The following is a 21069-nucleotide window of genomic DNA, read 5'->3' on the forward strand; positions in this document are numbered from 1 at the left end:
TGAATTGCTGGCTGACATTCCTAGATCAACATGCTTCCATTACTTCCATTACTTTAGGAGTCTGTGCATAAGATTTTAAACAATAACTATGGCAAATAAGCATATCAAACCACAACTATTACTGAACCACAAGTAGTTTGTGCTGAGCATTTGGCCTCTACTTGTTTATTGCTCTACATTTTTGAAGCAAGTGGATTCCTTCCACTCTGCCAGCTGACTGAGAATCTTGGCTTGCCTGGGAATCAAGAGTGGTTTCCATGTGGTGAGGAGGAGGCCCATATTTCACAAGAACTGTGAAACATTCATAAAACTGAAGAGAGAAAAAGGAAACAAATCAGTTGCTGGAGCATGCTGGCTGTTTGAGAGAAGCATCAGGACTTATTTGTGAACATTTTGTCTCTTCGTTCAGCTACCTACAAACTCACAAGTTAAAGAAGACAATCAGTGTGCTTCTTTATTCATCTGGGTGAAATAATCTACACTGGCTTGTGCTTAAAGCTGTGAAGAGTCCGACACTGAGCTAAAGGAGTGTTATACAATGCCAGTGAACATTTCATTTATTTAAAACATTTCTATGTCACCTTTCCACCCAGAGTCCACAAGGCAGCAAACATCGAAATGTTAAAACATTTAAAACATTAAAATGGTGTTTAAAATAATGTATGTATAAAATATTTATACACTTCAACAAAAAACATACAAACAAAACATCACCAGGAGGAGGGCCAATAACAGTTACTGGGGGTTGGCCAAACAAAACAAAGAAGTCTTCACCTGCTGGTGAAAGGTCATGATAGTGGGAGACAGATCAATGTTCCGAAGTTTTGTTGCAATAACCAAGAAGGCCTTTTCTCAAGTTGCCACTCATGTAGTTTCAGATGGCAGGGCTACCTAAAGCAAGACCTTTGAAGATGACAGAGTAGATGGGTAAGTTCATATAGGAGAAGATGGTCCTTCAGATATGCTGGCCCCAAGCCATATAGACAGCATGGTATAGTGGCTAAGAGTGGCAGATTCTAATCTGGGGAACTGGGTTTGTTTTTCTGTTTCTCTACATAAAGCCTGCTAGACGACCTTGGGCCAGTTCTCTCAGAACTCTCTCAGACCATGCAGAGGCAGGCAATGGCAAGCCACCTCCAAACATTTCTTTCCTTAAAAATCCTATGGGATCACCATAAATCAGCTGTGACTTGACGACACACACACACACACACACATAACCAATATAAAGGTTTTCAAAGATCAGGCACCTTGAATTGAACCCAGAAGAAAAGTGGGAGCCAGGGTAGATGGAACAAAACTGGAGTGATGTGGTCCTTATGACCCACCCCAGTTAACATACTGGTTCCAGCATTCTGTACCTACAGTAGCTCCTGGCCAGTTTTCAAGGGCAGTCTCACACTGCAGTAATCAACTCAACATGTTTACAGGACATGCATCACCATGGCAATATCCTTCCCTCCCAGGAAGGGCTGCAGCTAGCTCACCAGCTAGTGAAAGGCACCCCTGACCACCACTGCCTCCTATCTATTCAACAGGAGAACCAGGTCCTATAGCACCCCCAAGCTATAAACTTGCTTCTTTAAGGTGAATGAAACCCCACTGAGAATAGAAGATACCCCAATTCTTGGGTCAAACCTTTCACCTGTGTACCATTTTTTTAAGGATTGAGTTTCATCTTGTTATTCCAAATGTGTGTTTTTTTCGGGGGGGGGGGGGGGGCTAACAGTAACAAAGATATTTGCCCTGACCAGGCTAATGTAATCTCGTCAAATGTCAGAAGCTAAACTGGGTCAGCCCTGACTAGTACTTGGATGGGAGACCACCAAGGAATACCAGGATCACTATGCATAGGAAAGCAGTGCCAAACCACCTCTGTCAGGCTCATTCCGCACATGCAAAATAATGCACTTTCAAACTGCTTTCAGTTCTCTTTGAAGCTGTGTGGAATAGCAAAATCCACTTGCAAACAGTTGTGAAAGTGGTTTGAAAACGCATTATTTTGCGTGTGCGGAAGGGGCCCATGTCTCTTGCCTTGAAAAGCTTACTGGGTTGACGTGTCAGCTATGACTTGATGACAGTTTACACAGACACAAAAGATGTTCACACCCCAGCTTTTGCAAGAAGGGGTCTGCTGTCAGTTTGGTTTTGATTAAACATTTTCACAGAACCTATGGAAGGAATAGGTGGTGGAACAGGTTAAGGACTGGCCAGGAAAGGTACCTGAAAGAAGATCATGTAAAGAGCAGAGAAGGGAGCCAGGGTAGCTGATAGTAAATTACAGAGTGATGCCTAAGAAGTTGAATGAAGGGCAGGTGGAAAGGACAGTGGAAGGAAGTACTTGTGGGACTGTGGAGTGATAAGTCGAAGTAGCACAGGGTTGCCACATCAAGAAGAAGAGGAGGAGGAGGAGAGTTTGGATTTATATCCTGCTTTTCTCAACTGTAAAGAGTCTCAAAGCAGCTTACAAGCTCCTTCCTTTCCTCTCCTCACTACAGACACCTTGTGAGGTAGGTGAGGCTGAGAGAGTTCTGAGAGAGTTCTAGTCAGTATTTCTAAAATTATCAGTAGACCATTACACACACCTACACACAATCCACATAATGACAACATGCTTGGGGTCCTCTTGACCTGGTGCCAGAAGTTCAAGACAGTCAGTTTCAGACAAAGTGAAGATATTTCAAAATTGAGCTGGCACAGCAGAGAAGGCCTTGTCCTTATTCTAGAAAGTGGGGAAACAAGGGCAGTGCCTCTGAAAATGGCCTCAAGTGTCAGGCAGGCTAATCTGGCAGCATGCAGTTTTTTAAGCTTTGTGGTAATAACCAACACTTTGAATTTGGCACAGAAAACTAATCAGTAGCCAGTGTAGTTTTTTTTTAAGACTGGAGAAATGTGGTTCCTATCATGAATTCCAGTCAGCAGTCTTGGCTACCAGGTTCTGTGCCAGTTGAAGACTCTAAACTATCTTTAGATATACCCCCATATCAATATGGGATCAGCCTCTTTTGCTTTGGAGTTATGAAGGCTCCTTCAGACATGCTGTTTGTGCTGTGACATCATGGTCATTGGTCGATGAACACGTAGGGGTGACATGCATGACATGTAGGGGTCATGTACAAAATCCTGTAGAGGAACTGGATAGACTTTACTCATTCCTAATTACATATAAGAAGGCAAAAACAGATTCTCTCCCTATTCTTTCCTTTATGCAAAACAGAAACACTAAAGAGCCTCTGTTCCTCTGCCCCTTCCGCACATGCAGAATAATGCACTTTCAATCTACTTTCAATGCACTTTGAAGCTGTGCGGAACAGCAAAATCCACTTACAAACAATTGTGAAAGTGGGTTGAAAGTGCATTATTCTGCATGTGCGGAAGAGACCTCAGAAGCACCAGATCAATCCATTGATCCTAGCCTACAGTCATTTCGATAGTGGTGGTCAAGAATCTGCACACAATCATTCTCTGTTGCTCACTGCCACCTTGTGGCAACCTATGGCCTTATATCACCTTGATTATGGCTCTCTGAAGATGCCAGACACAGATGCAGGCGAAATGTCAGGAGAAAATGCTACTAGAACACAGCCATACAGCCCGGAAACCAGACAATACCCCAATTTCTTAATGGTTAGAGCATTCTGCAACACCTGTTTCACCAATAAACATGAATGTTAAAATCATTTCCACCATCCAAGCCAAATGTCTGCGCTTCTGCTTGACTGAAATATTGCATCCAGTGCAGGTTGGCTTTGTCCCAAGTAGGCAGGGACAAATTGTATTCTTCATATAATTGTAACAATTTCTAGTGAAGGAAAGCACTCTCCATGCACTGGATTTGGGGAAGGCCTACAATAGATTACATTGGGATTACTTATGGTAAACTTTGGGTCAAATAGAAGTTCCTGTTGAATTTATTAGATGGTTAGATTTATTAGAAAAAGAACCCAAAACTCAGATTATAACAAATGGATTAAGGGACGAGACAAGGTCGACCCCTTTTTCCTTTTTTGTCTCGCTTGCGCTGTCTGTCAAAGGACGGGTAATTCATGCATAAAATTCTTTGAACACAAAACCTAGTTAGTCTTATATGCCAGTGATGCTCTCTTTTTCCCAAACTTCTCCACTTAACAGAAGAACGCGACCAGGTTTCTGGTTATAAAATAACTGAAGAAAATCATTTGCCATACTTCTAGCTAGTCTGCTTCTAAACTATAACATCAGCACTTGTCCAAGTTTAAATAATGCTGTGCTACTCAGACAACTTGTATAAAGTCAAATATTATATAACCAGAGAAGGTGGAGGAGTAAGTAGCCTTACCAGTCTGACGGCTTGTTAGGAGAGGGAGCAGAAGGAAAAGACAAAGAGGCAGATGATGTAAGATATGTTGTTGGGGGTCCAAGTGACAGAGCAGGTCTTTCAGGGTCATAGCTGGTCCAGCCAAAGAAAGGAGGCAAGGTCCAGATCAAGGAGTAGATCCAGGAAGTGGCTACACAAAGCCAAGACTTGTGGTAGGTAGACATGGTGGATCTTTGCAGAACCATCAAATAACATCCATAGGAAAGGATGGAGAGTGAGACAAGGGAGACAATGCCTGACAAGAAAGACTCCATCCAAGTTAACAGGCCAACAGTCTGCACCTGCTCATTTTGTAGCCTGGATACCCTAACTCAGTTTGTACCATGCATGAAGAACATCACACTTGATCTATTGTAACAGGAATGGTACTGAGAGGTGTCATGTGATGAGATAACGTATCCAGACATTTTTATAACTAATGGCTAAAGGCAGGTTTCTTTAACAGCTTCTGATGTCTAGCAGCTGTGAGCTACCACCCCACCCCCATGTCCTTGGGTGAGGGCTGGAGAAAATCAGCTTGGCAGTTGACACAGAGCCTGCAAAGTTGACCAAAGCTTGTGTTTTGGAACTGGCTGATGAAAAGTAGCCTGTGCGGGAGAGAGGCCCAAGGGCTGCTGAGGGTTTGCTTTGAGGGGAAAGTGATGCTGCATTAAACGCCACTCCTGGATGCTTCACTCATGATTGTTTATAAATAAATATTACTCCCCTGCAAAAAAAAAAACCCCTTCTCACAAGGCTCGCCTGGAAGAAGAGCGCCCAGCCCTCTGGTCCAGTTGCACCAGGGCGGTGAGGTACTGCCCCTGACCTTTCTTGAGGCCCTTTTAAGTGAAGCAGTACATAAAACACACCTTCTTGGCACTGAGGGCCCAGGCCAGCTTCGGAGGATAAAGGTGCTCTTTCCGTCTGGATTGTCCATGCTGGACCAGGACCAAGTAACAGATAGTTTTTTTGACTGATTTGATGAATTCAAGATAAATAACTGTTGACTAAGCAACAGACAAAATGCGGACTAGAGATGGGCTAAGAAGTCACAGTTTAACTAAGATGGCAAGGTTTACTTCTCCTGTCCTCCGTCTAGTTATCAGTTTGAGACTTAATGCTTTTCCAAGGGTTGGATATTATTTTACCCAAAATGGTGGGCTCTGCCCCTTTTTGAGTGGGGAATTAGTCAGGGGCAGCCCTACTTTAATGAGAGGACAGGTAAGCTTGAGATCTTCCTCACCAAATTTATAAAGATAAATTTCTGCAAGAAATCCGTAGGAAACAAGGGAAAAAGTTTAACAATTGTATTAAAATAGTAAAAAGTATAAACTTACAAGCACACAAACCAAAAAATCAGAGAATTCACACAGGCCAAAAATTTAGAAAGTGTTGAGAGAATCAGACTGGGAAAGTGAGGGTTTTTGGAGGAATGAAGGTGATAATTACCTCATCTAAGAGTGGAATGGTCCAATGAGCAGAGTCCAGTAACTCAAGCTGGGTTCTGGTAGAAGAAGAAAGGCAACACATTGTGGGCAGTATTAGCTAGACAAAGAATGTCCCCAGGAAATACTGAACACTGAGTACTGATCAAGGAGGCTAGTTATAGGGAAAAATGGCCCCTCAGGTTATGCTAAGTGACTCTAATCTTCCAGGATAAAGGAGGCTTTCACCTTCTAGAGGGAAGACAAGAGAGAGACACATAAGTGTTGAACACTTAAGTGTTGGATAGTTAAAATTAATAGCTGGACACTTGGCTTAAGTTTTAAGCCTGGGAGTGCTTGGAGATGAAGGTGGTCTTGCAAGAAGTTAGTCAGAAATTAGAAAATGAGATTAGTATTTCTAGAAGAATGGCTGGCAGGAACTCCTTGATGAAGTATATTAGCATACTCTTTGTTTCTCAGAGGCATGTAGACCAGGGCTGGAGGCATGTAAACCAGGATTCCAAACCAGGGCTGGAGTTGAGCACTAGCTTCCCCAGCTAGCTTTGTCTCTTCCTTAATCCCTTTGGGAAGAGGGTGAGGCAGGTTATTTTGCAAGTCTGATGTTGGCGAGGGCTAGTCCAGACAGGTTTTCTTGTCCTTATGGATGACACTGAGCCAATGCAATGAGTGACACCCCATCTTGGCACTGCACTGCTAGCCCACCCCAATGGGTAGATACACTGTTGTCTTAAAAACAAGATTCCCCCACCCACCATAGTTCAGTCTGGTAACAATTAAGCTTGCTATTTTGAAACTATTCAGGTGTATAATTTGCATATGGAATGGTAGGAAGGATAATGTGTAGAAAGTCAGTCCTTGATTGCAATTGCAAAGGACCCCATGATGACAATCAGAATCCCTTTGAAAAATGTGATGATGTCATTCTACTCACAGGTCAGAAAGGGGGTGTGCTTTCTGTGGATTTTTTGTCACCTTTTTGTGGTAGTTTACGTTTTAGAGACTGTCTGTTCACAACACAGGTCTGTCCTGAATGAACTTATTCTAGGAAAGTGGCATGGGAAAATATTTGCCATGTGGCAGCCATGCGAAAACTAAGCAGTGCCACTTTCCAGGCATTCATGGGCTAACAAGTCAGGGAATACATGCACATACATACACATGATGCCATTTATTTAAGTGGTTACAAGTATATTAAGCACTGTACAAACATTTAAGGATAACAACAAGCCTCACAGAGACAATTTATAACAGGAGGCATGCAACAGAAGTGGGGAGGGGGAAGAATGTGCAATAATTCACAGATACTTCAAGATTAGATGTCTACATGTGTCAAAAGCAAGGACTGATGGCATACCTGGGGAACAAGACCAAGTGTATTGCTGTCCACACCACCTTGCTGGATTGCCAGAGTGGAGATAGGTTGTCCTGCCTTCTCTGCATTCTGGCACCACCACTGTGGATGGCCAGAAGTGGTAATGCAGGTACCAGAGCAATATAAATCAGAGAATAAGGTACCAGTCTGGCTCTTCAAGTACATGACTTTGTAATTGAGTGAGCTTGTAATGTAGTACCCACTTGTTTGCTCTCCCACCTCAGATATGTCCCTGGTTCATACTTGTCACAAACTTGACACCTGTAAGACCTGTGGCCAACATAAAGTCAGGCCTGCAAGTTTCACTTACCTTCTGGAGCAATTTAAACAGACTAGATGCAATGTTACAGCAAGTTCTGAGGTGCCCATGTTGTATTACAGAAATATGCCCTAAGGCTGTCATGGTGAACCTTTTTGAGACCGAGTGCCCAAACTGCAACCCACAACCCACTTATTTATTGCAAAGTGCCAACACAGCAAATTAACCTGAATACTGAGGTTTTAGTTTAGAAAAAACAGTTGGCTCTGAGGCGCACGTTACTCAGGAGTAAGCTTGGTGAAGCAAACGTGCAACGCTTCAAATAGGTGAATCACGATCCTAGGAGGGTTTACTCAGAAGTAAGCCCCATTGCCAGCAACCAAGCTTACTCCCAGGTAAAGGATCATGTCCAGGCCAGCCTAGAAATGTGTGTGGGGGGGTGATTTTCCACCCCTCTCCCGCATGATGAACTCTGTGTGCAAGTGCCCACAGAGAGGGCTCTGAGTGCCACCTCTGGCACCCATGCTATAGGTTCGCCACCACTGCCACCACTGTCTTGAATTTTGGATGCACCTGCCAAGCAATTGACCATCGCAACTTTTGATAAAGGCTATCCTGCCTCATAGAGAAGAACACAAATGTAACATTGGGATCTTCTCCCAACTCTGATGATAGGGTTAATTCACCTTTTTGTGAATTAGGTTAGGATAAATGACATCAGAAAAAAATGGGCTATGCAGCAATGTGAGACTGTCATTTTCAAAAAGAATTGATAGAAAAATAACTGAAACACCAGATGGTGGCTGCTCGATAGAACACAATATTTTGTCTTCACTCATGAAAGAAAAACACATGGAGCTCAGGGGAACTGAGTCACCACCAGCAATACAGTATCACCCTCAATGTCTCAAAGTGTTGTTTTTCCCTTGAGGAGGACCTCCAAGAAGCTCTATTTTCTGCTCATGCTAGCTGTTAATGTGAAAAAAACCAAGGAATAATCTCTTCCTCACTCCTAGCAAAGCAGAAATGTGCAGTCTTGCTGGTGGTACTGAAAAGATGGGAACAAAAAAAGAGCTCCAGTTTCTGAAACCAGAAAATCTAAATTCCTATGCAAACTAGTTGACATTACTGGCATATGCCTATTTTCCTATTCGTTCCAGTTAAACTGCTTGCTTCGAGAGAAGATCTTGCAAATTCCTTGCCTATGTTTGTCTTTTCATTTATATACCACCTCAGACATAAAGTTATTTGTCACCTCAGACATAAAGTAGGAAATGTGCTCCTTCCAGATGGAGAGTTTTAACATGCATGAATCATGCAATAAGAAAGCGACAAGACAATAAAGTGTGCGCTATATGAGAATGTCATTGTCTGTGTATACACATAAAAATCATATGAACTCTTGGAACTAGTAGGTGGCTGAGGGGGAGGAGGACTCACAGATGTTCTTCAGTTTCTCGTAATCACAGATTTTTTAAAAAATTCACTGGGAAGAATTAATAGGCAAACATGTCCATTTTCTAAAAGTACAAATCTCTTCTCCCATCACTAGCCTGGATACCTGGAAGACACAAAAGATACCAAGAATGGAATTAATAATACTAGGCTCAAAGCAGAGAAACTACTACTGCATCCTTTTGATCTGGAGTGATGTGTGGCCACGGATACCTGCTGTATCCATTTGTTGTGGCACAATGACAAGTCGAGTGAAATATGAGTACCAGTTTGCTTCCTGTTTGCAAAAACTTCCCAACAGGAAGCAAACTGGAGGCAATGCTTCCCAACCAGAAGCGATCAGGCCAAGTAGTTGCTTAACATGGTGGCATTATGATGTTCTTTTTCGTATCTAGCATAAATGCATAAACACAAAGCTCAAACAGATGAAAAATAATTATCATGTGTAATTATATAAGTGATTTCAGACAAAACTCATGAGAAACATTTCAGGTATAAGTAAGGGTTTCTATAAGAAGATGTGCTTGTGTGAAAGAGCACAGTTGCAGTATACTTCTTGCTAAAGGGGACAGTTTCACACGGCATTTCCAGGAGCCAATGACTTGGGAGACGAGGCAGGTCCTCCTCTATTCCTAATGCTCTGAGCTTTACTTGGGGAAAGAAAAGGCGCTCCTGTGCCTTTTAAAAGTCCTGCAGTTTCAGTTACTATAAACAGGCCATAATTAACACTCTGCAAAATGGGCAGGTTACTCAGAACGCCTCTCAGCAATCCACAAAAGATTCACAGTCTGAGGCGCTCAGGAATATCTTCCTGCCTGCCTGCTAGCAGTTCAAAGGGAAAGTTTCTTCCAGGTACAAAAGCGGTCCCAAAGATAAAATCTCCCACAAATCAAAGCTGAGAACCCCAACCCAGCTAAAACTAGTCATGGGGGAAAGCTCTGGAAAGACATTTAAACAGGACAGAAACGAAGGTATAGAGGACTGGGGAGAGATTAGTGCAACAGGCTCATGTCTGACTGTCCTGTCCCCTTAACCACTTTGCCTGCTCCCACACTGGGATATTTCCATGCACCGGGATTTAAAAAACCCTGAATTAAATAAGAACATTGACATGATGATGGAATATGCTGCCACAGGGGGTGGCGATGGCCACTAACCTGGATAGCTTTAAAAGGGGCTTGGACAGATTTATGGAGGAGAAGTTGATCTATGGCTCCCATCTTGATCCTCCTTGATCTGAGATTGCAAATGCCCTAGCAGACCAGGTGCTCGAGAGCAACAGCTGCAGAAGGCCATTGCTTTCACATCCTGCATGTGAGCTCCCAAAGGCACCTGGTGGGCCACTGCAAGTAGCAGAGTGCTGGACTAGATAGACTCTGGTCTGATCCAGCAGGCTCTTTCTTATGTTCTTATGTCATGCTCATCCTGAACACAACTTATGGCATGCCTAGGACTGTCCCCATTCTTGTGCCCCCATGTTGATGCAGCCAGTGTGTCAATACCTTCCTATTTTTGCAACATCCCGGTGGTGGTGTGTTGAAAGTGTATGTGTCGTCTCGCTCTTCCCAAGTTCCAATCACTGTGTGGAGGGTCAGAAAGCGACCTGAACTGCAAGCACACACAATCCTGTCCCCTCTCCTCATTTCTGTTCTGCTTGAATGTCAGCAGAGGGCAGAAGCCACAGTGAAACTCATTATGCAAATGTGCCTTAAATAACACAACCCATTCTCTAGCCTAGTTTTAGCTGGATGGAGGCCAACAAGAATAAAGAAGGTTGTGACAGTGGTGATCTGGAATGCCGGCCATAAGCAACATTTTATGACTAATTTGGAGACAAATATTGTGGATGGGGAAATATGGGAACCTAGCACAGGGCTCTGATTGGCAGCAGCTTTCCAGGGTTTCACCCAAAGAAAGGTTTCTCCCAGCAGTTGGCATCTGGGAGCCTTTAAATGGAGCTACTAAGGACTGAACATGGGACTTTCTGTGCCCAAAGCTTGTATAAAAGCCAGAGGCTCCTCCCAGCCACTCCAGTTTTTGTGGGTTTTGGGACTGGGCAAGGATATAAGGCAGGGGTCTTCAAACTATGGCCCTCCAGATGTTCATAGACTACAATTCCCATGAGTCCTACCACTTGGCCATGTTGGCAGGGGCTGATGGGAATTGTAGTCCATGAACATCTGGAGGGCCATAGTTTGAAGACCCCCGATATAAGGTATGAACAGGGTTAAACTGAAGGATAATCTATACAAAACCTGAATCCTGAAACCAGAAAAAGCCAAGGGTTGGATCCCATGGGGAAAATGTTGCTGACTGCCTCTCTTCTGTAGCAAGTTGAACTCTCCAATTCACCCCTTATGCTGCTGTTGGGCAGTCCTCCATCCACCCCCACCCAACAAGCATTTCAGGGGCAGTTCAGGAGAGGGGAGCAGCAGGAGAGGGGAGCCAGGTAAGTTAAGCTTCCATGTGCAAATCCAACACCAGTTCTCCAATCTTGTTCACATTTTGTAAAATGAGCACATTATTTTATATAATGCTTTTTTGTAATTTTTATTAGTCTGCAAAATGTTGCTAAGCAGAAAGATGCCAGAAGCTAAACTGATAAGAGCCACACATCACTGTGATTATATCTATCTCCTTTTGGAGGGGGCGGTCTAGGTTTCAAAGTTCTGGATTGCCCACACACATAACCAGGTACTGCACTGTTATAATTATTCCTCGCCTGGGTGAATATTTGTAACTATTCACTTGAGAGAATGGCTGCAATGGCATGACAGCCAAACATCCATTCTTTGACCACTAAAAATCTATTGAGCATTTCCTACAGCTTCTGAAATCTCATAAGGCATTTATCCATAGCTTTTCAAAATCTTCCCAATCACAGAGACCAAGAAACTCCCCAGTTTTAGGAAATCTTTACCCACCTAAATTTCATAATCCTTTTCCACCTAAACATTAATTTCCAAGCTGTTCTAAAGCAGTCTATTCACTTTAAAAATAAAATATTCCACCTTCCAGGAAAAGAAGAATTTTTCTGGCGGGAATATGTAAAGAAAGACGTGATCAGAAACAGCTCAATATTTACTTACCTCCCCCAGAAGTTAAATTGTGGCTCATGTTTTGTAATCTTGCCGAGCCAGAAAGACAAGCTGCGTTGGAATCTGAAGACTCTTGCCCAGACGGCAGACACCTTTCCTGTTGCAAAAGACCTAGCAGAGAACCATATTTCCCATCTGATGTGGCTCCATGTGCCATGTGCAGGTCAGGCACAGAGGAAGAATATTCCGAAGGAACAGTCAAACTGGGATGACTCCCTGAAGGCAAATGCCATAGATCTGAACCCGGGCGAGGAATGCCTTGCAGAAGAGCGGGGTGGAAGGGGTCTGTCGCCACAGGAGCCGCCGCATGTAGGTCAGAGCTGGAGAGGTTTAAAGGAGGGGATGTTTGGTACGGTTTAGGCCAGGGAGATGAGAAATTCCATTGCTGTGGAGTCAAGTGGCTGTCTGGTTAAAAAAAAAATACAGATTCTGATGAACATGCTTCAGAGCTCACTGGAAGTGACAAAGGCTCCCAATAACTTTTAATCTCTTTTCGTTTTGTTGCATTTACATTCTGCCCTTCCACCACCATAAAATTCAAGGCGCCATACATAGGTGGATTGACAAAGGTTTCCCATCGAAGCGCAGGCTGAACCCAGAGCTGCTTGGCTTCAGCAAGGGTGAACCACTGTGTGTGTTCTCCAATCATCCCCTTTCAACCTTTCTCTACTTTAACAGATAACCATTAATGGTATAGTACAGTGATGGCGAACCTTTCCGAGGCCGAGTGCCCAAACTGCAACCCAAAACACACTTATTTATCGCAAAGTGCCAACACGGCAATTTAACCTGAATACTAAGGTTTTAGTTTAGAAAAAACCATTGGCTCTGAAGCGTGCATTACTCAGGAGTAAGCTTGGTGGTAGTAAGTGGCTTTGCTTTGAAGCAACCATGCAACTCTTTGAACGGGTGAATCACGACCCTAGGAGGGTTTACTCAGAAGCAAGCCCCATTGCGAGCAACTGAGCTTACTCTCAGGTAAAGGATCATGCTTTAGTTCCTCCCATGAAAATCAGTGGGGTTTAACAGCGCTTTCCCCCCCACATGACGCACTCTGTGCGCACGTGCCCACAGAGAGGGCTCTGAGTGCCACTTCTGGCACCCGTGCCATAGGTTCGCCACCACTGGTATAGTACAAAGGTTTAAAATAAAATACAAAAATTAAAATACAAAATACAAAGCAAAATTAAGATTGTCGAGGGGTTTCACGGCCGGATGCAATTGGTTGTTGTGGATTTTCCGGGCTGTGTGGCCATGGTCTGGTAGATCTTGTTCTTAACTGTTAAACAACAAATCCAGTGATGCTCTGAGTCTGGAGCAAATGGCCAGGTTTTTATGCACAGTCATAAACAAATGATCTTAATTTTGGTTGTTGTGGGTTTTCTGGGCTGTGTGGCTGTGGCCTGGTAGATCTTGTTCCTAACATTTCGCCTGCATCTGTGGCTGGCATCTTCAGAGGTGTATCCAGTGGTGGGATTCAGCCAGTTCACACCACTTCAGCAGAACCGGTTGTTAAAATGGTTCTTGGAAACAACCAGTTGTTAAATTATTTGAATCCCACCACCAGAACCAGTTATTAAACTATATGAATCCCACCACTGCGTGTATCACAGAGATACACCTCTGAAGATGCCAGCCACAGATGCAGGTGAAACGTTAGGAACAAGTTCTACCAGGCCACAGCCACAAAGCCCGGAAAACCCACAACAACCAAAATTAAGATCATTTGTTTATGACCGTGCATAAAAACCTGGCTATTTTCTCCAGAGCAGGGGTAGGGAACCTGCGGCTCGAGAGTCGCATGCGGCTCTTCTGCCCTTGCACTGCGGCTCCACGAGCCGAGCCGAGACAAAAGAGATCTTTAAGTGGAAGACAGGCCTTGCTGCTGAAACAGCCAATGTGAATGGCTGATTGAATGATTTTATACCATAGATGTGGTAAGAAAGATGTTCTGCTATATAAAACATACCATTTCCTTTTCTCAACATATAGGCTAGAACAGGGGTAGGGAACCTGTGGCTCGAGAGCCGCATGTGGCTCTTCTGCCCTTGCACTGCGGCTCCACGAGCCGAGCCGCCGGCCCCATTCTTGCCCGCCCTGCAGGCAGCAGGGTGGGCGCATCCATGCGCTTCTCAGAATGAGTGGAGTAAAAGGTAAAAAACCCAATATATACAGTGTTATCTTTATTTTAAATGTCAAAAATTATTTGCGGCTCCAAGTGTTTTCTTTTCCTGTGAAAAACAGGTCCAAATGGCTCTTTGAGTGTTAAAGGTTCCCTAGCCCTGCTCCAGAGCATCACTGGATTTGTTGTTTAACAGATAAACTGTCTTCTGCTGGTCTGTCCAGCACTCTAAGCCCATCAATAAGTTTCAACCCTTCTATCCATATTTGCCCTGTCTTTCCTTCAAGGAAATCTGAGCCATATTCATGGTTCTGCCCTCTTTCATTTTAGTGCCACAATAATCCTGTGAATAGGTTATGCTAAGAGTGAATCGAGACCCAGGTAGGCTCCATCTTAGATTAGAGTACAAAGCATGAGATAGAATGCCACCCCAGAATGACGTAGTGGAGTTCCTATGGAAATGAAGCAAGCCCCTCCGTCCCTGGTCTGGTCCTATGACTCAATCATCCTTCTCTTCACTTTTTGAAAAATGGACTCAAAACTGCCTTTCTTCCTGAATGGATTCCCCTTGAATTAGCCCTAGGAGGCACATACATGTTATACATTATGTAATTTATGTAGGAGCCCAGTAGTGCACTGTTAATGCAGTACTGTAGTCAAAGCTCTGCTCATGATCTGAATTCCATCTGGACAGAGATTGATTTCAGATCACAAGGTTGATTCAACCTTCCAGTAAAATGAGTACCCAGCTTGTTGACAGTAAAGTGTAGATGACTGAGGAAGGCAATGGCAAACTACCCTGTAAACGAAGTCTGGACTGATGTAATGTCACCCCATGGGTCAGTAATGACTCAGTGCTTGCACAGGGGGACTACCTTTACCTTTTAGTTACAGTTAAGAGTAGAAATTGTTTCATTTATATTTGTCAGGTATTTTTACTATTGCTCGCTTCTGAAATGGCCTTTCTTTCTTGCCTTTTCTCTGTGTGCTTTATAGTCAATAAAATCAACCTCGTTAAGCACAAGTCCCTCCTGACTTCTCCTGGGGAATACCAAACCAACTGATATCAATGTATACATAGGCTTTCAGATTCTGAAACCCAGGTCTGGGTTGTATGAGGACAGTTACACGTGTGACCTTGGGTCTGAGGGTAACAAGAGTACAATCAAACCATCTAGTGAACATGGGGATTTTAATATAGGCCTCTCCAATACTAGTTTAGCTAATAGATCATACTGACTCTCAAATTTGGAAGCTAACCAATGAACCCTTTCTCTTATTCAGTACACTTTGCCCTAGGATAAAACTTCTTCTACTGGCAGGTGTACTCTACTTACATGTGTGAGATCTGGGTGCTAAACTGTTTGCTAAGTCTATAGTGTACAAAATATACTTTGCATAAACCTAAAAACACACTCTTAGCTTTTGCTTCACACCATCCCAGTACCATTGAAAATAGTGCTAAAGTTTAATCCATAACTCAGGTTAAGTCCAAGTTCTTATGTTGCCAACAACTTTTACTCTGCTGCCATCCTACTGTGCCTGCTGAAACTACCAGGCCACAGTGTTAACAATTCCACAGTCACTGCAGTATGTAACAGGGCAACCCATACCTGATGAAGGGGAAAAAAAACTCACCATTTTTGAGGATGGCATCCTCACTCTTATTCTTCCTACTCAAATCCTGTGGATTTTTAGCAGCACTCAAAGCTCTGGAGAAGTGTTCATCTACCACAGTGTTAATGTCTCCTTGGAAATAAGAAAATACCACATATTGTGCCCCCCATTCTGTTTTCACCGGCTGTTTGTTTTGGCTCAGTTTTAAGGAGTTTTTCTTTTCTTCCATGTCTGGGAACATTTATCTGCACCTAAAACGAATATAAAAATAGTATGGGGAAACTGAATCTTATTTTTATCTTATGTGATATGCTGGGTGGGTACATTACTACATCTAAAATGCATTTCTCCAAGATTTTAATAGCCCATATTACCATTCTAGCAAACGTTCTAAGCAACCAACCAAAGTAGATCCCAGAATGTTGACAATGGTTGAGAGTCTGCTAAAGGAACAAATTGAAGGAGAGCAACCTGCTCAAGCCATTGACAGCTTAAGAATTCTCAGACGTAGGGTTGCCAACCTCCAGGTAAGGCCCGGTGTTCTTCCAGAATTACAACTGATTTCTGGGTTGCAGAGATCAGCTTCCCTGAAGGAAATGGAAGCTTTGGAAGCAGAGTCTTGCTGAGTTCCTTCCCTTCAGTAAACTCTGTCCTCCCCAAATCTGTAGGAATTTCCCAAGCCAGAACTGACAACCCTTCCTGAGGCTAGAGAAGATGGTGGGGATGAGTGAGAGTGATTGTTCCCTCCCCCACATATGTGTGACTCCTTCCCTTCATGAGTCCCTATCCTGGCAAAGTCTGAAATGAATTGGCAGATAAAAGATTATTTTTCAAATGACTAGAACAGGCTTGGCTGAAGAAGGGAACCATAAAGACTAGGACAGGGAAATGACCAGACGAAGAGAAATGGAGGACTTGTCTAAGCAAAGGGAACAGTTTACAAGCATGCAGAATGGGGGCTAAATGGGAAGAGCAGAGAAAAGCAGAGAGCATGCAGATGAGCTTTGAGTAATATTTACTATATTTGCATATTGCTACACAGTTCTGATTTCATAACAGTCTGCCATATACTGAGAATTAAAAAAATACAATCATCACAGAAGACAACCCAAAGGTCGCAGCGTATGTGTGCACTTGAACAGTGACACAGAACAGCAACAAAACTGTCCAGCACTCATCAATGCACATCAAAAATGCTCAGCGGTAAAAAGTCTTTAACTGCCTCCAAAAAGAGCCAGGTGACTGGCAATTATCAGGGACAGGTATGGCGGAAGTGTTCCACAACACCGGGGCAGCTATTGAAAAGACTCCACACTTTTTGTGGGTATGGACCTGACCTCCATCCAAGAGCAGGATTTTATCAGCAGATCCTCAAGGGCAGAATTAATCTACAAACAGATGCCCATTCAGGTGTGACAAATTTTATTTTTAAAAAACCACCGGAGAAAAAGAGGCTGTGCCAAACTGAATATCTCCTGGTGTTCACTTATGCCAGACTTCCAAGGACTCCTTAGTTTTGCGTGTGTGTGTGTGTGTGTGTATTTGTAAGAAACTTTTAAAAATGCACCAACTAACTCTGCCCCTTCCAGGAATCTGTAAACTCTCCTAGGCTTGAAGAAGGCAATGCCTCCCATCACTGGTTCTCAACTGCTCTCAATAGCCTGTGCCTCCTGTGCCTGTAGAGCAGTCTTCTTCAGACATTTGATTGAATGATGGAGCTCTTTTTGTTGTGACTAATTTACAAAGGTGTCTTTGTAAATTACTTTGCATACCTTGGAAATCCCTTTAGTGTGTAGAAAGCATTACCTTGTCAGTGGGTGATGAGGCTTAGCTGCTTTTACAATTGGAATGAGCCGCTCACTTACTATCCAAGATGCTTGTGGCAGTTAAAGCCCTGGATTGATAAGGTGCCTTGAAATATCCCTGTCATTAAAGAGTTTTCATAAAGAAAGCTGCCCAATATTGAAGCAAACCACTAACCCATCTAATAATATTACAACCATCTAAATAATATTACAACCATCTAAACTTGCCTCATCTCTGACGAACGGCTGCTCTCTGAAATCTCAGGTACTGAAGGGTCTTTTCAAACACCTCCTACCTGATACCATTTACCTGGAGGCGCTGAAGGTCTGAATGCTCATGCAAAATGTATGACCTGTCACTGAGCCACAGCCCTTCCCTTAAAGCATACACTTTTGAGATTAACTCTGCTAATCTGCAGCCTGTTTGAATATCACTTGCAACCAGACAATCTTCTGTTATGAGGTCTTCAACGTGTCGCTCTCTGGCTGCTGCAAGGAGCTTGTCTGTCCCCTAGAACAGTAGCTCTCAACTTTTTCTACCTCACTTCCCACACTCTGTCAAAGAAGCTGGGTCCCACTGTGACAGAAATTTGAAGGTTCAATTTTCCAGAAGTAAATGTATATGTTTGTTTAGTTTTGCCATTAAGTCACAGACAATTTATGGCAACCCCATACATTTTCGAGGCAAGAGACAGGCAAAGAGGGTTTGCCATTGCCTGCCCCTGCATAGCAATCCTGGACTTCCTTGGTGGTCTCACATCCAAGTACTAAACGGGGTCTTAGCTTCCAAGATCTCATGAAATCAGGCTAGTTTGAGCAATCCAGATCAGGGCATGTTTACAGGCATTCTTATATATATCATTTACAGTAATTTTTAAGGATAATAAAAATTGCAGAAACACAATGGATACGCCCTGGTCGGGAGGTTCGGCCGGAAGCATCAAAGACATTTGCAGGTACACAGAGAGAATAGAGGATTAGGAGAAGCACCAGGTGCCCAAGGTTATTACTAGCATACTAAACAGACACACGTATAATCTATGGCAGGTAGGGTTGGCAGGAAATAGCATGTCACACATGTAGGTGGACATGGGGACTGAGGGAGAGTGAAGTCTTAGTAATCAGTATGAAAACCCTGCATTCCACCAAGGCTACTTCTGTGTCCCGCTGATGTTACACATACCACTTGTTGAGACCAACTGCCCTGAAAGACCCATATTTTTTACTCTGGGTATTTTTTCATGGGATTTTTCTCTATGCAACATAGCTAATAGCTCAGTTTCTGGTGCTCCTCATAGCCATGTTCCATTCCTTCAACAGAACAAAACTTGTTAACCTGCTCGGGTAGGGGGGAAGTAACTCAGGATGTTTTTTGTTACTCAGAAGTAGCCCTCATCTTTTATGAGGAGGTCACCAACCCCTTGTATATGCATAAATACTGGAAGAGAACACATCTGAGGCCGCTTACCTTAATGTACCGCCTTTTGTTCTACAACCCCAGAGAATCTCTCCAGCCCTGCGTCGCTCATACTGCCGCCTTCCAGGTCTTTGTCCTCACACCGATACCCAGTTCTGTGATAATCCCAGAGTGAAGCAAGGGTTGAGTGTGATCACATCACTGCTTTCTGGCCCTCCAGCTGTGATCGTACTAGGCGTAGCCTTTAGCCCTGCTACCAGGAATGTATAAAATGCACTCTGACAAGTCAACCAGGTTTGGAGGTTTCAGGAATGAGGATGGCTTTTAAAAAAAAAAGATGACAGCTTTTGGCAACAGTGAACACACATACGAAGCAACTACCATCTATATTTAAAACCAGTTCCCAGTCTCTTCAGGTGTGCAAGACCAGGGCTAAAATGCAACTCTCCTCTGCAGAATTGCGCTGTGCAAGTTTTCTATGATAAAGGTAGTCATCTGTAAGCCTAGAAGTCACTATACAACCTTCATACAGCTGACTATGGCTTCTTTTCCTGGAGTGTCTGGCTCGTCTCAGTTGCATCATCACTGTCTGTTTCTTTTATATTAGACTTGCAGTTTCTGGGGACTGCATAGCTTGAAACCTCGCAGCTGTACGCAAATTTCTTAACTCCACATCACAAGGTCTGGTCCAACTTCTGCCTTCCTCAGAAGTCCCCTTACCTTCTCCAATAGCCTCCATAGAAGAGGATAACCCTCATGGTTCATGTTTCTTCTGCCATGGTTCCAAGAAGAGAATTTGTCCAGCAAAGAATTAAGACAACATTCATGTCTGGAAATAGTTTAGATTAGGCTATGCCCATGGCTCTATGAGATGACCACACAAAGAAAAGATAGAGCCACTGTAATTCAAGAATAACATTACAACCATAACAAGGTAGTTATGTTTGAATTCTGGGGCTGACCTGTTCCTCATAAACTTTATGCAGGAATTTACTTCAACGTCAACCCACACTCCACAGCCTATTGCTATTCTCTGTTCCACAGAAAGGTTATAGTTCAGTCAGTTGAGGTGTAGGGGGTGAGAAAGTTGTATGCTTCTGGGGCTTCCAGCCACATGATCGCCATAGCAGCACCTCTCCCAAGAGGAGAGATAGGCTGACTTGGGGGTTTTTTCCGCGTAGACTGCTACTCTAAGAAGAAAATGCAGCTCCGTTGATCAACAGAGCTGTAGAGGCCTGCATTTAGCTTCATTTAGGTGAGTCTGAAGGATGGGAGAATGCCAGTATACATGGTTCCTTCATTCACTGAAGCATCCTGATTAACATCATCAAAGTGGCAGCAAGATGAGAAGTGAGGCAGATTTACTGCTGGAGTTCTGGCAACACAGAACTTCAGTGAAGAAACTAAATGAAAACTGAACAAACATTTAGTCAGAAACATGGTGTCTCAGTCAGCAAGGACTTTGATACTGCTAAAAGCAACTTTCAGTTTCCAAGTGGGTCAAATGAACTGCATAATATCATTAAACAATTGCCATTTTGAAACTGAAATAAAGGACTACTTACAGAATTGCAATCTGGAAAGCTGTATAAGTCTGAAAAGGCACCAATTGATATAAATCTTATCTTGTAAAGAAGGCTTTTTTGGTGAATGGAAACTGCTATTTGTTGAAGGACAGAGAGGGAGAGGGAGGCAGCAGAAGAGGAACAGAATAAAGTTGACTGCAATAAGAAGAGCGAGAGGGACATCTCGTGGTGGAATAATAAAGTACAGAATTGTGGGGAATAATAAATTACAGAACTGTAGTAACAGTTTTAAAACAGAACTATATAAATAAGACAAAATGACTGGTAAACCGCAGAATAGAGCAACATCTGATAGATCCAATTAAGAAGGTGGAGCTGTTAAGTTCCATGCAGAGAGATTTGATGGAGGTAAAGCAAAAATGGATCATATTGACACGATTAGGGAATTTAAAGAAATAAGTAAAGATGTAGAAGGATTAACCTTTGACCTTTAAAAAGTGACAGATGACATGAAGGCCTTAAGAGACTAAAAATGAAGTACACCAGAGAGAAATCCACCACCAAGAGAAATCACTCTGGTTGAAGTTAAAGCAAAAAGAATGTGCATTAAGAATCAG

The 21069-nt window shown here is 43.2% G+C and overlaps 1 protein-coding gene across 1 annotated transcript; it reads right to left on the reverse strand.

The window, feature by feature from the left end:
• Positions 1-7857: 7857 nt before the first annotated feature.
• VGLL1 (vestigial like family member 1) lies at positions 7858-19118 on the reverse strand. The gene is made up of 4 exons (XM_048513998.1): positions 18978-19118; positions 15726-15955; positions 11957-12370; positions 7858-8973 (listed from the first exon to the last, which is right to left on the reverse strand). Exons 2-4 carry the CDS (start codon positions 15943-15945, stop codon positions 8933-8935), a joined length of 675 nt encoding a protein of 224 aa, XP_048369955.1. The 5' UTR covers positions 15946-15955; positions 18978-19118; the 3' UTR covers positions 7858-8932.
• Between the last annotated feature and the right edge of the window lie 1951 nt (positions 19119-21069).

The sequence above is a fragment of the Sphaerodactylus townsendi genome, linkage group LG13, assembly GCF_021028975.2.
Source record: "Sphaerodactylus townsendi isolate TG3544 linkage group LG13, MPM_Stown_v2.3, whole genome shotgun sequence".
Taxonomy (NCBI): domain Eukaryota; kingdom Metazoa; phylum Chordata; class Lepidosauria; order Squamata; family Sphaerodactylidae; genus Sphaerodactylus; species Sphaerodactylus townsendi.

What these genes read in the sequence shown, in the direction of transcription:
- VGLL1 (XM_048513998.1), bottom strand. Translation starts at nt 15,945, where the DNA reads ATGTTCCCAGACATGGAAGAAAAGAAAAACTCCTTAAAACTGAGCCAA. An exon ending in GGATGCCATCCTCAAAAATG is followed by an intron (nt 12,371 to 15,725) that starts GTGAGTTTTTTT and finishes TTTTTTAACCAG; the next exon opens with ACAGCCACTTGACTCCACAG. An exon ending in CAATTTAACTTCTGGGGGAG is followed by an intron (nt 8,974 to 11,956) that starts GTAAGTAAATAT and finishes TGTGTCTTCCAG; the next exon opens with GTATCCAGGCTAGTGATGGG.